At 42.6% G+C, this 13,537-nt stretch overlaps 2 protein-coding genes across 5 annotated transcripts in view; both read right to left on the bottom strand.

Moving 5' to 3' along the window:
- LOC139411351 (tumor protein p53-inducible nuclear protein 2) overlaps positions 1–13,537 on the bottom strand; it is a 360,874-nt gene that overhangs the window by 25,293 nt on the left and 322,044 nt on the right. The window lies entirely within an intron of this gene.
- LOC139411350 (zinc finger protein 536-like) overlaps positions 5,589–13,537 on the bottom strand; it is a 174,355-nt gene continuing 166,406 nt past the window's right edge. For all 4 annotated transcript variants that reach the window (XM_071157614.1, XM_071157612.1, XM_071157613.1 and 1 more), the window contains one exon: positions 5,589–8,076. In XM_071157614.1, the coding sequence (XP_071013715.1) occupies positions 7,946–8,076 (131 nt within the window). In that variant the 3' untranslated portion in view covers positions 5,589–7,945. The remainder of the gene's footprint in view (positions 8,077–13,537) is intronic.

A 13,537-nucleotide genomic window follows, 5' to 3' on the forward strand; every position in this document is an offset into this window, starting at 1 on the left:
CATAATTTCATATTTGACATCATTTCAACACCCATCATTTCAAACCTTGCTTACATTTGTATACGATTATGTGTCTCTCTATTATGTGTGGGAATACTTGGGACCAGATTTCCAAAATGTAAATCACTTGGAGCTGATTTCCTGGTGCTTTTACAGTCTTTTATGTCCATCAATGCAAATTACCCAAAATTAATAATAATATTTTATTTTTGCGCAGAAAACATTGGGGGCCAAATAAAACCACCCGCGGGCCAAATTTGGCACACGTGCCAGCAGTTGGGGAACCCTGGTCTACCCTATTCAAACATTAAAGACCTATAATTTTTACTCTGATTCAAGGTACATGTCTATTGATTTACCAAAGATATTTGTATTTATATCCAAAGCCCTGGAGGGATTGACTTTTCCACTGTATTACGAGGTTTCAGAAGTCTGTGTGTGTTGATGTAAAATTGGGCTGAAGTTCGGGGAATAGCGATCTGGTCTATTTCTCTGGTTAACTAGAAAAACCAACACACACATAACACTAAGGAATACACTGGAGAGGCAGAGGGGAGGGGGTGTTGATGCATCAAAGAAAGCTAAAAAGTAGTCACTGGGGATTCAGTCCCATGTTAAATACTGAACTAGATTATTAATTGCTGTACCAGAAGAAGCTGTTAATAAGTTCCTCAAAAGAGTGAGTCTTTCTATCTCTCTCTCACCCACTCTCTCCTTCTTTGTCTCTATTCCACTAAAACAGTTGTTTTCTTAGCGTCTGTAGATGCCATTCAGCTAGGACTATAAACCCCATACTGTAAGGTCACACTTCTCCAGTGGTCAGAGCCTCTGTACCTGCACCTGCAGTGTCAGTGTCCTCTCTGTTGAGCAGACACAAACCGGGGCCTCTCTCACTTGTGATTGGCTGAGGACTGTTGGGGCTCAAGGGTACGGAGCAGTAAATTCATCATGTGATGATGGCCTGTATGTCAGCTTGTCTCAGCAGGACTAGGTCAGTGTGTGTGTGTGTGTGTGTGTGTGTGTGTGTGTGTGTGTGTGTGTGTGTGTGTGTGTGTGTGTGTGTGTGTGTGTGTGTGTGTGTGTGTGTGTGTGTGTGTGTGTGCGTACATGTGTGTATGTGTTTCTGCATGCATGTGTCCGGGAGCAGAGGAGCTGGCCTGGGGATGGACAGTTCAGGAGTGTTCGTCTCTACTCCAGCTCCAATCTATTGCTGACCTGTCACTGCAGACAGCTAATGGATGTCCAAGTCTGTAAGAGTGTAGGCTACAGTCTCTGTGTGCTTGTGTACGGGAAACGGAAAAGACAGAAACAATAAGAGAGGGAGTGAAAAATAAAACTTCCTGTTGACCTTCTAGAAAGAAGGATAAAAAAAAAAGGCTGATAAAAACGAACCCGTGTCAAAAAGTAGCGTTATGACTGAAGCAGTGGCTAACAGAGAGTGATGTATGTGTCAGGCTAACCGTGGGAGCTGAACAGCCAGAGGAGACGGTGTCCTAAACAGAGCAGATCATGTCGACTCGCCCCGATACATGCCAGGTGCTGCTCAAGGCCTCTGAGCCAATTAAGAAAAAAGAAAAAAAACAGAAGAGAGGACGAATAAAAACATCACACTTCCCATGGGCTCAGGAACAGAGGAGGGCCGGGATGGAAAAGTTGCCGTATGGAGTAGGTCTCCTACAAGGTGCTCATATCGCCGCAACATGATCTATCTCTCTCCTATGGCAGACATTACAAGGGCAACCCGGTCTCTGGCTGTCACAAACATGTTCCCAGCACGGCTAAGTGGTCTGCGGGTATCAATAACAGTCACTGTGTTTCCAAGGCAAGAGGACTGGGCTGAGGGTTATTGGAAAGCACCACATGATTAATACAGTTCGTTATGATGAATATATGTACCTTTCTCAGTGACGACCAGGTCTAGAACAAGATCAAGACTTCACTTGCCTCTGTGAGATCGGGTTGTATTTTCAGCGTGTGATCTGCAATGTGTTACACGGTATAAATCTGGCGAAGCTTTATTTCCTGCAAAGCTTAAATTTCTTGGCTTATTTTTTCTGGCATAACTTTTTAAACCTTATCGTCAGTGCTTTCCCCCATGCAAGCTTTGCTTGTCCTTATCTCTCTCTGTCTTCCTCCTCCTCCTCCTCACCCTCCCTTCTCTTATTTTCCTTCCCTCCTTCTCTCTTCCCTTTGCTTGGCCTCTCTCTTCTCTCTTCCTCTCAGAGAGAGAGAGAGAGAGAGAGAGAGCCCTATTTGTCTGCTTTAAGTGAAATCACTCAATTCTCAAAAGTCAGTGGGGAACTTTGGAAAGGGGAGGGCCAGGAGAGGGCCACCTCCAAATAAGTTCCATTAATCACAAGGCAGAGTCTAATGTAACTAATATTTTACAATTAGAGGAGACAAGATGGAGCTAAAAGCCATCTATCTCCCTTACACCACATGATCATCGATTCATAAGGCAGAGCCTGAGACTAGCACAGAGACACATTTACCAGGAAACAGGAGGCCAGGGGATTGTGTGTTTCTGTGTGTGCCTCTCTGTTTGTGTGTGTGTGTGTGTGTGTGTGTGTGTGTGTGTGTGTGTGTTCAGAGAGATATTACTCTACACTCCACAGTACATACAGTACAACATAAACAACATTTCAGTGTACTGTAAATATGCAGGGATTGTCTAAACTGATTGAGCAGAAGAGATTACATTATGTGGTGAGATGACCAGTGTGTGTCTGGATGTGGGTGGGTCTGGATGTGGGTGTAGATGGGTGTGTATGGGTGGGTGGGTGTGTGGGTGTGTGTTTATTATTGAACAGCGTTACAGTTTAGGCTTAGAATCCCAAAAGAGTACCGGTATTTCTCAAATTGAAATAACTCAACGTTACGATCTCCCTGTCTATGAGGATAGTGCCAAGCACAGTCTGACAGGCCCAGATTGTCTTATGGTTACAGATTGGTAGCATTCAAACGACAGCTCATAAGTAACTAGCAGCGTAGCCTAGTGGTTAGAGTGTTGGTGTAGTAACCGAAAGGTTGCGAGTTCAAATCCCCAGAGCAGACAAGGTACAACTCTGTAGTTCTAGGCTGTCATTGAAAATAAGAATTTGTTCTTAACTGACTTGCCTGGTAAAACAAATAAATATATTTTCAACATTAAATAGACTTGGTTATTCTACACTGTGATTATGGGGTTGCTGACGTTGGATCAAATTGCTCAGAACAAAAGGTGCCATTTATTGTAGTATTTATTGTATTGTTATTCTATGATACCATTGTCGTGAGTCAGTCCTTTCAGTGCAATGTGAAAACAAGGGCAGAGAGTAGCTAGTTTCCTCCTGATGTGGTAAAAGCTGGTCTTTATCGCCCTCTAGTGGCCAAGGTGGAGCAGTGCATAATGCAGAGACGCCTGCAACATGGAGGCCTGTGAAATTAACCACAGCTGAACAAATGAGTGCAAGGACAGGTTCAACTGGAGGTCACCATCTGCCCAGTTACAACTGCTGGCACACTTGAACGGAGCCGCACCATCATCTTAAGCACATCAATCGCCGCTGCACACATTGCAGCACAATATGGCGTGAAAAGGAAAGAGGAAATGGATGCAGAGAGAGAGGAAGAGAGAGAGACAACGGGCAAGACAAGAGATGTGAGATAGAGAGAGAAAAAAACGAAATGAAGGGAGAAGAAATGTTCATCAAGCTCTGAACAGGGTCATGAGGCAAACTGATGACGCGTCACAGAACATCAAGCAATGAAAAGACATACGAGCAGCATCTAATGAAAAAAAGACCTGATGTGTTCTTTAATCAGTGACACGTGCACGATCACATTCACAGTAGGTGAACACACACACATGAATATCCTGGTTTTGATTAGGGACTGTCTGATTTATACCCATACAACACGTCCTTCCTTGAAACACTATTTAGTTTGGGGCGGCAGGTAGCCTAGCAGTTCAAGTGTTGGGCCTGTAACCAAAAGGTTGCGAGATCGAATCCCCGAGCTGACGAGGTAAAAATCTGTCCTTCTGCCCCTGAACAAGGCAGTTAACCCACTGTTCCTAGGTCGTCATTGTAAATAAGAATTTGTTCTTAACTGATGTATCAAATAAATAATACATTTCACTACCAGAGACAGAAGGAGAAAATAATTATGTCAAATGGTTACTCTCTGCGAATGTGAGTTTTATTAGGACCAGATTCCGTGCATAACAAGCGCCCCCCCCCCACACACACACATCTGGTGCAGTGCAGCTGATCCGTTTAAAAATTAGTCAGGCATTGACCTGGGCCTCTTCCCAGCAGGCTCAGCAGCCGCTGGGTCCTGACGTTAGGTTAACTCAAGTATGGATCCCATCAACCAGACCTGGATCAGGTTTCAGCCTGTACCACCAAAGAGGAGGAATAAAAACATGAAATACTTCCCCTTGAAAAACATCCCAGACTAGAACTAGGGGAACAAAGCGGACTCCAGTGACGGGTACCTATGATGTGGGTAAGGAAGTTTGACCTTTTTAAATGTTTTGATACTGTTACTTTCCTGCCTGTGACATTGCTATGGGAAACGGAGAGATTCCTTAGATGAGACGAACGCGGTCTCAGGGGGTGGAAGGTGCTGCACCCTCCAGCTCGGTAATGGACCTGTGAAAAATGATATCACAGCACTATCTGCCTTAGATCACACACACACACACACACTAACCAATTACACACAATATGTCCAAAACAAATTGGCGTGATGGGTAGACTAGAAAAACAAGAAACAAGGAAAAGAGCAATTATTTGCCCATCCTGAAATAGGACTTGATGGTGTTTTGGAATTAACAAAACATTGGCCCAAGGGCACAGTGCTACAGTTAGCAACACCATTACTTGTCATTTGAGATGTCATGGAACAGGCCAGTTTGGTGCTACACGGTCAGCTCTGTAGTCAGGCAGCACTGTATCCCCTCTGGCTACTTCCTTGTACAGCACTTAACAGTGAAGTCAGGGAGAGGGGAGAAAGATGCATCATTTATATTGCTCATCATTCAGTGCAATATAACAAGCGCTTCACCAACAACAGTCAAGAGAAGTGCTCTCAGCTGAACACTGATCTTTCTTTCGGTGTGTGTGTGTGTGTGTGTGTGTGTGTGTGTGTGTATCAGACGGTATGTAGGTCCATTCTGGGTCTCCCTGGTTTGCATGAGTGTGTAAACCATTTTCAGTTTGCTTGTACCTGAGGCATTAAGGGTGGAAGTTGATGGCTAGGCCTACATTCATGTGTGTATATATTTTAGAGCACAAAACTACTATAGGACAGTTCTCCATCCAATGCAGTGAGGTGACGTTGTTGTTTGTGGTGGGATGACAATATCATATAGGCCAACCACAATGAGTTTGTATTGTAGCCTATTCAACAGCATGAGCATAGTCAATGAAGCTCTGCGATAAAGGACTAGACTGGAAACGGAATAGTTTTGAGGGAGTGGCAAATTCAGACTGTCGTTCACTCAACACTGGCATTTTGATGCTTTATTTTCTCCTAAGTGACTGTTATCCTGTGGGGGGGGGGAGAAACAACCCATCGCTCGACAACAATCCGTTATAGTTTGAATACATTTTATTTTTATTATAAGTACAGTTCAGTAGTTACAAAACGAAGCATCTGCCATGAGAATACAGCAAACAAAAGGTTTTCAGCTCACAAGACAGGTTCGTACGTGGAATGCTCATATACCGGTTCAGAGAGAGCCAGACAGTTAATATTAACCTCTCAGCTATACAACCACACAACGGAGAGAAGGAGAGAGAGGGCATCACTATGGGACTGACCGGGCCCTCTGATTGGTTAACTCAGACCCAGTCCCACAATCCACTATTCAGCACCCTGTTTAATTCCCAACAATACCACTTTTTGTTTTATATTTCTCGTCCTTTTTTTCTCCTCCTTCATATTTTGGAATTGGGAATTCTAAAGTCAAGAAAAGCAAATTAAAAACAGGCTTTTTTTTGTGTGTGGAGTTGAATTTCAACCCGATGTGGAACTTGAGCATCGATCATCACTCTGCTTTAGAGTAACAAACAGCATGTAAATGATGACCACACAGGTGACTTGCATGCCTTGGGTTGGCACTATGATAACAGTTTTGTCAAAGCCATGTACTGTAGTCCTTCAAACTGAAAATGTACTGTATATATGTGCACTGTACATACCGCATTTAGAATTCTCAGGGTTCACAAGAGGACATAGAAACATTTCACAATGTCAAGGGACACACAGACACACACACACACCTTCATTGTAGTTAGTGAGCTAGTTTTGTACTGTATAGATTTTGATTTATAATACTAATCACAGCGCAAAATACTTTTGGGAGAAAAAACAAATCCTTCTATGCACAATGTATTATGTATATAAGGGCATATGTTTGGAGCACATGAGTAGATTGTCAATCTCTTTCTTTTTTCTTTGAAATGTAAGAAGGCAAAAAAAAGTACAGTACTTGGAAGAAAAGAAAAACGGATCGACCCTAAGGCCTACCGTCTAAAACAACTAGCTTCGTGGATGCAACAACGGATGACTGTATCTAAGGCTAGACAATATTTGTTTTTTCCAGTTTTTTCTTCTCCTCCTTCTTCTTCTTCTTTTTTTTTTAAGTAAATACATCAAACCGTTTCAGTAGTCAGTAACACTTTGCAACATTGATTGGTGGCAGTATCTTACAAACATTTGCAACACTACAGTCCTCGAAGTCAATAAGAGAGATGAAAAGGGGAGAAAATACAATCCCGTGTTGTTTTTCATATCTTCTCTTCAAGCTCTATGTTTACCTACAGGACAAGGTCGTGTAAACTAGTTATTACTGTCACTTCAACACCTTCTGCTCTTCACAAACAGCGTTTTTTTTGTTTCTGTTTTTTGTTGTTGCTACTTCTCTCTTTTTACATTTAGTTCTGAGCATTTACAGGCTCTGTGATATAGAGCGAGAAAAGAGTCTTCCCTTCAGTCCTGTTCCTGTTATGGGGAGGGGGTGGGGTGAGGATCCTCAGTCCTCTGTCCATCATCACACTTTACTGTACAATGCTCAGGCTTTCTCTCCTCGTTGTCACATCTACTAACATCCCAATCATATCTGAAAACTACTGCTCTCTCTTAGTTAGCTAGCACAGGAAAAGATTGTCAGAGAATGTCATACTTCTGGTTTAGTTTGTAGTTTTTCAGTTTTTCTTCTCCCTGTTAGTTTGTTTTTGACACGCAGAGCATTGGGCCCTAAAACAGGGTAGAAAACAGCAACTAAAATGTGCGTGGCAATAAGTGTGCTTGGTCTCCATAGATGGTTGGTCTGGTCAAAAGGAGCTTGTTAAGCTACAGCTGGACAAGGGTGGGAATGGTACAGTCCAGGGACAATACCATTACTGTGATCCAGGGGTCACTGAATACCTGTCTTGTACTGGATCTGATAGGAGAGAGAGAGAGAGAGTCTGTCGTACAGGTGAAGCACAGGTCAGCACAACAGTTCAGTCTGAATATTATCTGCTTTTTTTTTGTCAACAATGATGGACGCCATCTTGGATCAAGGAATGTGTCATAGTAGGGGTGTTTTAGGGACTGTCATTTAGCAGGTAGTTTCAGCAAAAAACATCAAAAGGAGAGACATGAAGAAGACAGAAGATGGAGGGAGGAGTCATCCATGAGAGGACAGGAAACAGAATGGTTAAAGTCGCTGTCTGTCTGTCACTTTGCTGAGCGTCACATCCAGTGGCCTCTACAAGTCATTTCAGCAGGTCTGTCTCTGTCTCCTCTCCATCCTCACACAGGGCAGAAACACTCCTTCATAGTTCCTTTTGAATGACTTCTCTTGTTTGATTGTAGCATGTTTTAAATCAACGTCGTTGATATAGTGTGTTCCTTCATCATCACCATCATCATCATGTTCCTGCCTTGCTCCAGCCGGGTGCTCGGGCGGGAGTTAGTCTCTGTTAAGAGAGGCTGCGTCGTGCGTCTCAGTGTCAGCTAGGTTAGGCAGCGCGAGGTTAGGGTCGAGGGTCAGCGCGGGGCCCAGGGCTCCATGGCCTTCCTCCTCTCCTACCCACAGATGAACTACAGTTAAGAGAACAAACGCAGATTAACAAGACTGCCCCGGCCCCCACCACAGCCACAACACTAAACATAGCATAGCAGTTATACACACAAAATGGCCACCTCTTGCTGTAACAAACATCACAAAGGGTGAAGTAAGAGCAAAACAGAAACTGACATTCTGTTCAGGAACCAAGATTTAGCATTACACATATATGACAAAAAAACGTCTAGACTAACATTGAGATGACTAAATAAAGAAAATGCTAAACTTGGTTCAAATGTATGCTAAGCCTCTAACAGGGACTCAGAGGTGAGGTTGTGAGGTGTTTAGCAAAGGTTGCAGTCTAAAAATGGTATGAGGCACTAGCAGTAAAATGATTTCCATACTTTTTCCAAGCAAGTTTGTTTGCTAGATAAGTGTGATAACTTGGTGATCATGTACTCAAGTAAGCAATTATACCACACGTTTGAATCCCAGACAGCAAAACATGCTCATCTTCAAGTTCTGCAACAGTGTGAGAGCTAAATAACACAATTTCTGTTTCCTTTCACAGTTCCATTGCCATTTTTTTTGCCAATAAAATCTACCGAATACATCTCCATGTCATGTTCTTTTTTCAAAGTGCCGTTATGAAACTAACAAAATGAAATGAAAATCGCTTTTAATCGATCGTGCTGTCGCAAAGAAGATATCGAAAAAGAAATGAAGAGTCGGTGCAGAGCGACGGAAAGCTAAAAACAGGATAGAACAGCATCGTTTTGATTTCTCAAAGAGCAAAATTACTGCGGCCACCTGCTCTCTCTGTATTAAAGCACATAATCACACCGTTACGCTCAAATCAAGATGTACTGTACGTTCACTTACAACTCCTATGTCAAACAGTTCCGAAAAAAAGGCAGATGACGAGGATTCTAACGAGAATTAAAGTAGCTCTCAGGGCTCGTCTGAGTTACACGCAATCTTCATTCACACTTGAAACATCCTATGCCAGACGCATCAACAAATGAAAACGTTCATCTCTGGGGGTTAACCTTTCAAGACATACCGCACACAACTGCTTTCATCTCTCGAAGAGAGAGCATCACTGTTCTGCCCATCATTTGCAGTCTCATCTCCATGGTTCTGTACGACGACGCAGTCTAAGGAAATACTGTCAGAGCCAACTTTGACCACTAGATGGCAGACTAAGCCTGTGTATGTCATGTATGCTTTTTTTTATATGGTTCTATGATGGAACAGACGGTTGGTTTATACTATTCTCTGTCTACATCTATGCTTCACGCATAAATCTATCATTACTCAGCCATTCACTAAGGAATCAGACTAAATGTCTATCAACAGCTTCATTTTGGAACGCATCCAACGGCTAATATACGGAGCGCCTCCCCCTCCGGCCCCTAAAGAAAATATGTTGTCGTAGTCCACCTAATAAACAAAGAAATGTTTTTCTTGACATAAAAAGTATCTGGTCTCTCAAAGGTGGCTTCTCCTCGTGATTTCCCTGTTTTTTTTTTTTTTAAACTTCCAGTAATGAGTTACAGATTAAGCCCCATATTTGATTTTCCCTGTTCATTAACTAAGCCACCTGGAATGTTATTATTTAAGCATGACATTTCTTCTCCCCCAACAACTGCCACTGCGAGCAGGAGATTTCCAGGCCAACTTTATAGATTCCTCATAACTTCCTCTCAGTTTTAATTTCCCATTCGGGTGCAGAACAGATGCACCTCACCAGCCAACCCAAGGACCTCGTTGACATTCCACTTGTGTCTGCCATCTTAAAAACAACTACTGTTTATCATACCAGGTCAATACTGTTTAAATAAATACTATCTGGTTAATGCTGTAGACTACATACTTTATCATTATAATGTAAGGAATCATTAGGAAAAGCATTACATGTATTATGCAAAAAATAATAATATTGGGATGGGTAAATACTACAATTTATACAACAACATCAGGTCAGCAAGACTCTATATATCTGTGACAACTGATTAGATCATTATTTGTATAATAACGTATATATTTTACAGTAAATTGCAAAAATGCACCGTAGTCAAAAGGACTAATGAAAATGCTGAAAGGGTGAGGACGCCCTCTACTGGTAAACTGTGAGATAACAGTCAGAATGGCCATTTTCTGGAGTAGTGGGCCCTAGATACCCAGGCATATGGTAAGAGGACACATAGCTCCAGGATCCACCCTGTGTTAATACATGTGTCATGCTTAACAGAATGGATAAATGAATAGACGGACAGAACAATGGCCTAACACAAGGCTGAGAGCATGTGTTGTAAACCGCCTTGGGAAATATTAGTGTTTATAGCGTGGGGGTCTCTAAGCAGTCTCTCACCTGACATTCACAAGCCATTTTGCTGTGAAAGCCTCGCTAGTACGCAAACTACACAAGACTATTAAGCTAATCGGTTACTATGGAAAACAGTATAAATCCTTCTATTTTACATTGTGTATTGCTCTGGATTTGTTACTGGTGTGTAAAGGTTTGAGACAAAAAAAATGTTAGAAATCTGATGAGGCCAAAACAAAAGCAGGAGAAGTAATTCCCCCAGACAATCCTAGCCTCCATGTAGATTAAGTGCTAGTCTTCTAATGATGTGGGTTTGACTGCATGAGACTTGAGTTTAGCTGTAACATAAGTGCCATGGAAGTGACTGATGCCCTATGTACATTTGAGTCTGCTGCAGGCAGGCAGGCAAACAGGCAGTTACAATAGAGCACTGCCATTGAAGGTGCCTCTGAGGACTTCTCTCCCAGGCATCCAGCGACAGTCGACAAAAAATGTTGTTTTTGGCAAAGGTAGGCCTCATTGTAAAGCCAGTATTTATAAATATGTAAATATGAACAGCACACACTACCGCTTGAGCGCGAGGATGTGAACCCAAATCATATTTTTAGAAGGTTTTAATGAATACGGGATGTTTATGAATACCATTTGCTGCGATTCACGAAGACAAGAGGAATCCACATCCACCCCCATCCCTCAAAGCACCACTAAAGAAGAAAAAAGCACATCTGCGGCGAGACACAGCAGGATCTTGGTGTTTATGGCTGTTTCTGCTCAGATCCCCATTAGAAAGCACACTACCGCGTTAAGGTGCACAAACAGTGACAAACTCCTGCATGTGGTAGTGGCACAATGGATCGGTTCCCAGCTATACTGCATCAAGGAAGACGATTTGTGTTCCTTTTTTAGGTCAGACAAAAGTACAAAAGGAGAATCCATATATGCGGGGGGGGGGGGGGGGGGGGCTATTTTGCTCTATCTGATATTGTATTTTTAAAGAATGGCGCTACACAATGTAGGTATTGTTGTTTAAGATGCTATTTTATGCGTTCCTCCTTGCCCGTAGGTATTGTATGAGACATGGGTGTCCAGGAAAAAGCTAGGTCTTGGCTGAGAAACAGTGGGCTGGAGTGAGTGCCCTCCCTCTCCCAGTGACTGTTTCTGAGACTAAGATGGTTGGATAGATAATACCTCCGCTGAGCAATTTAAGCCCAAACACTCTGATGCAACAATCGGTCTTCTTTGCCTGATAGCGTTTTCTCCCCCCCCCCCCCCCCCCCTTTTCCAAATGACTTTCTTTCATATCTAATTATATTTGCTAATGATCTTAGAAGAGAATAATGGAATGTGCTTGATCTATTACCTTTTTTTTTTCAATACATAAATACAATACAGAGAGAATGGCTATTCAGACAGAAGAAGTATGCAAGATTGTAGTGCTTCTAATGGGCAAAATAACCCTCTGAGCCAGAGCACTAATGGAGGGATTTGAACTCACGGATCACAGAACAGCGAGAGCGTTGTTCTAACTCCGAATTCAAACACGCAGTCACAATTTGAGCCTAAGTCGACAAACAAATGGCACATAGGCCCATTTTTGTGTCAGGGTCGTGACTTGAGGGTTGGTTGTGTGACTGGCTAGCAGTGGTAGAAAAAGTACCCAATTGCCATATTTGAGTAAGAGTAAAGACCCTTAATATAAAATGACTCAAGTAAAAGTGAAAGTCACCCAGTAAAATACTACTTGAATCAAAGTCTAAAAGTATTTGGTTTTAAATATACTTAAGTATCAAAAGTAAATGTCATTGATAACATGTACTTGTAAAAAGGATCTAAAGTGAAATGTAGAAGTATAAATCATTTAAAATTCACTTTATTAAGCAAACCAGACAGCACGATTTCCTTGTTGTTTTTATTGTACGGATAGCCAGGGGCACACTCCGACCCTCAGACATCATTCACAAACGAAGCATTTGTGTTTAGTGAGTCCGCCAGATCAGAGGCAGTAGGGATGACCAGGGATGTTCTCTTGATAAGTGCGTGAATTGGACCATTTGACCTTTAGGGTGTCAGGGAAAATGTACGGAATAAAAACAACAGTATTTTCTTTAGGAATGTAGTGAAGCAAAAGTAAAAATGGTCAAAAATATAAAATAGTAAAGTACACACACCAAAAACAACTTAAGTAGTACTTTAAAGGGTTTTTACTTAAGTACTTTACACCACTGCTGGCAAGGCATTAGCAGCCTGTTAGACCCAACAGTAAGGGGGGTTGTTTGAATGTGACCCCAGAGGGCAGGACCCTCTCCCTAACGCGTGTGAGTCTCAAAGCAGGACAAAGTGTTGCATGAGTAGGTTTGCACAATGTGGAGAGCAAACTTGACCATGTGATCACTGACTTTTGCCTTCACCCTCCATTTTGTGTTGTAGAGCTACTGCTCAAGGCTCATCTATCTCTCTCTCTCACTCTAAGCATGCCAGTGTGCCTCTCTTAGGGCCCTGCTAATGAATAGCCCTGCACTCCCTTGCCAAGCCCCGGTCCCCTCTTAATCCTCTCCTCCATTCTTCCCTCGGTCTTTTTCCCACAGGCAGCCGGACAGCCTTGCCATGACAGACGCACTAAACACCCCCCCCCCCCCCCCCGCATTAATGGAAGGAAATGGCATTCGATCTCTATTTGATCTCCTAATCATTTCTGCTGAAATGATAATGAGCGCCCTTCCAATCTTCCCACAGAGGATAAAATAAATAGAAGAGATCCTCTCTGTAGCCGAGAAATGACATCTCAGTCACCCCCCCATGCACTCATAACCAACAAATAGCTCCCCTTTAAATAAGCAACATTTCAAATACACACACACACACAAACTTGCACACCCACACGCACACACACTGGCGACTGCTGTCTGTGATTCTTTTCAGCTGACCTAATCCTGATTGATTCGTTCAGCAGATAAAAACTCTGTCCACTTCTGCCCTTTACTGCGGGAACATAATACCAGCCTTTATTCAGCAACAATGTAACATAATGGCGTTGGAATGTGCAAAAAAAAAAAATCCCATGCTTGTGGTTTGAGTACAAGCTGTAGTCTAATGTAGAAGGGGAGGGGAAAAAATAATTAACCACAGAGTACCCAAGTGCGCTGGAGCTAACAAGGTCAACCAAAGGC

The sequence above is a fragment of the Oncorhynchus clarkii genome, chromosome 6 (genome assembly GCF_045791955.1).
Source record: "Oncorhynchus clarkii lewisi isolate Uvic-CL-2024 chromosome 6, UVic_Ocla_1.0, whole genome shotgun sequence".
Classification (NCBI taxonomy): Eukaryota; Metazoa; Chordata; class Actinopteri; order Salmoniformes; family Salmonidae; genus Oncorhynchus; species Oncorhynchus clarkii.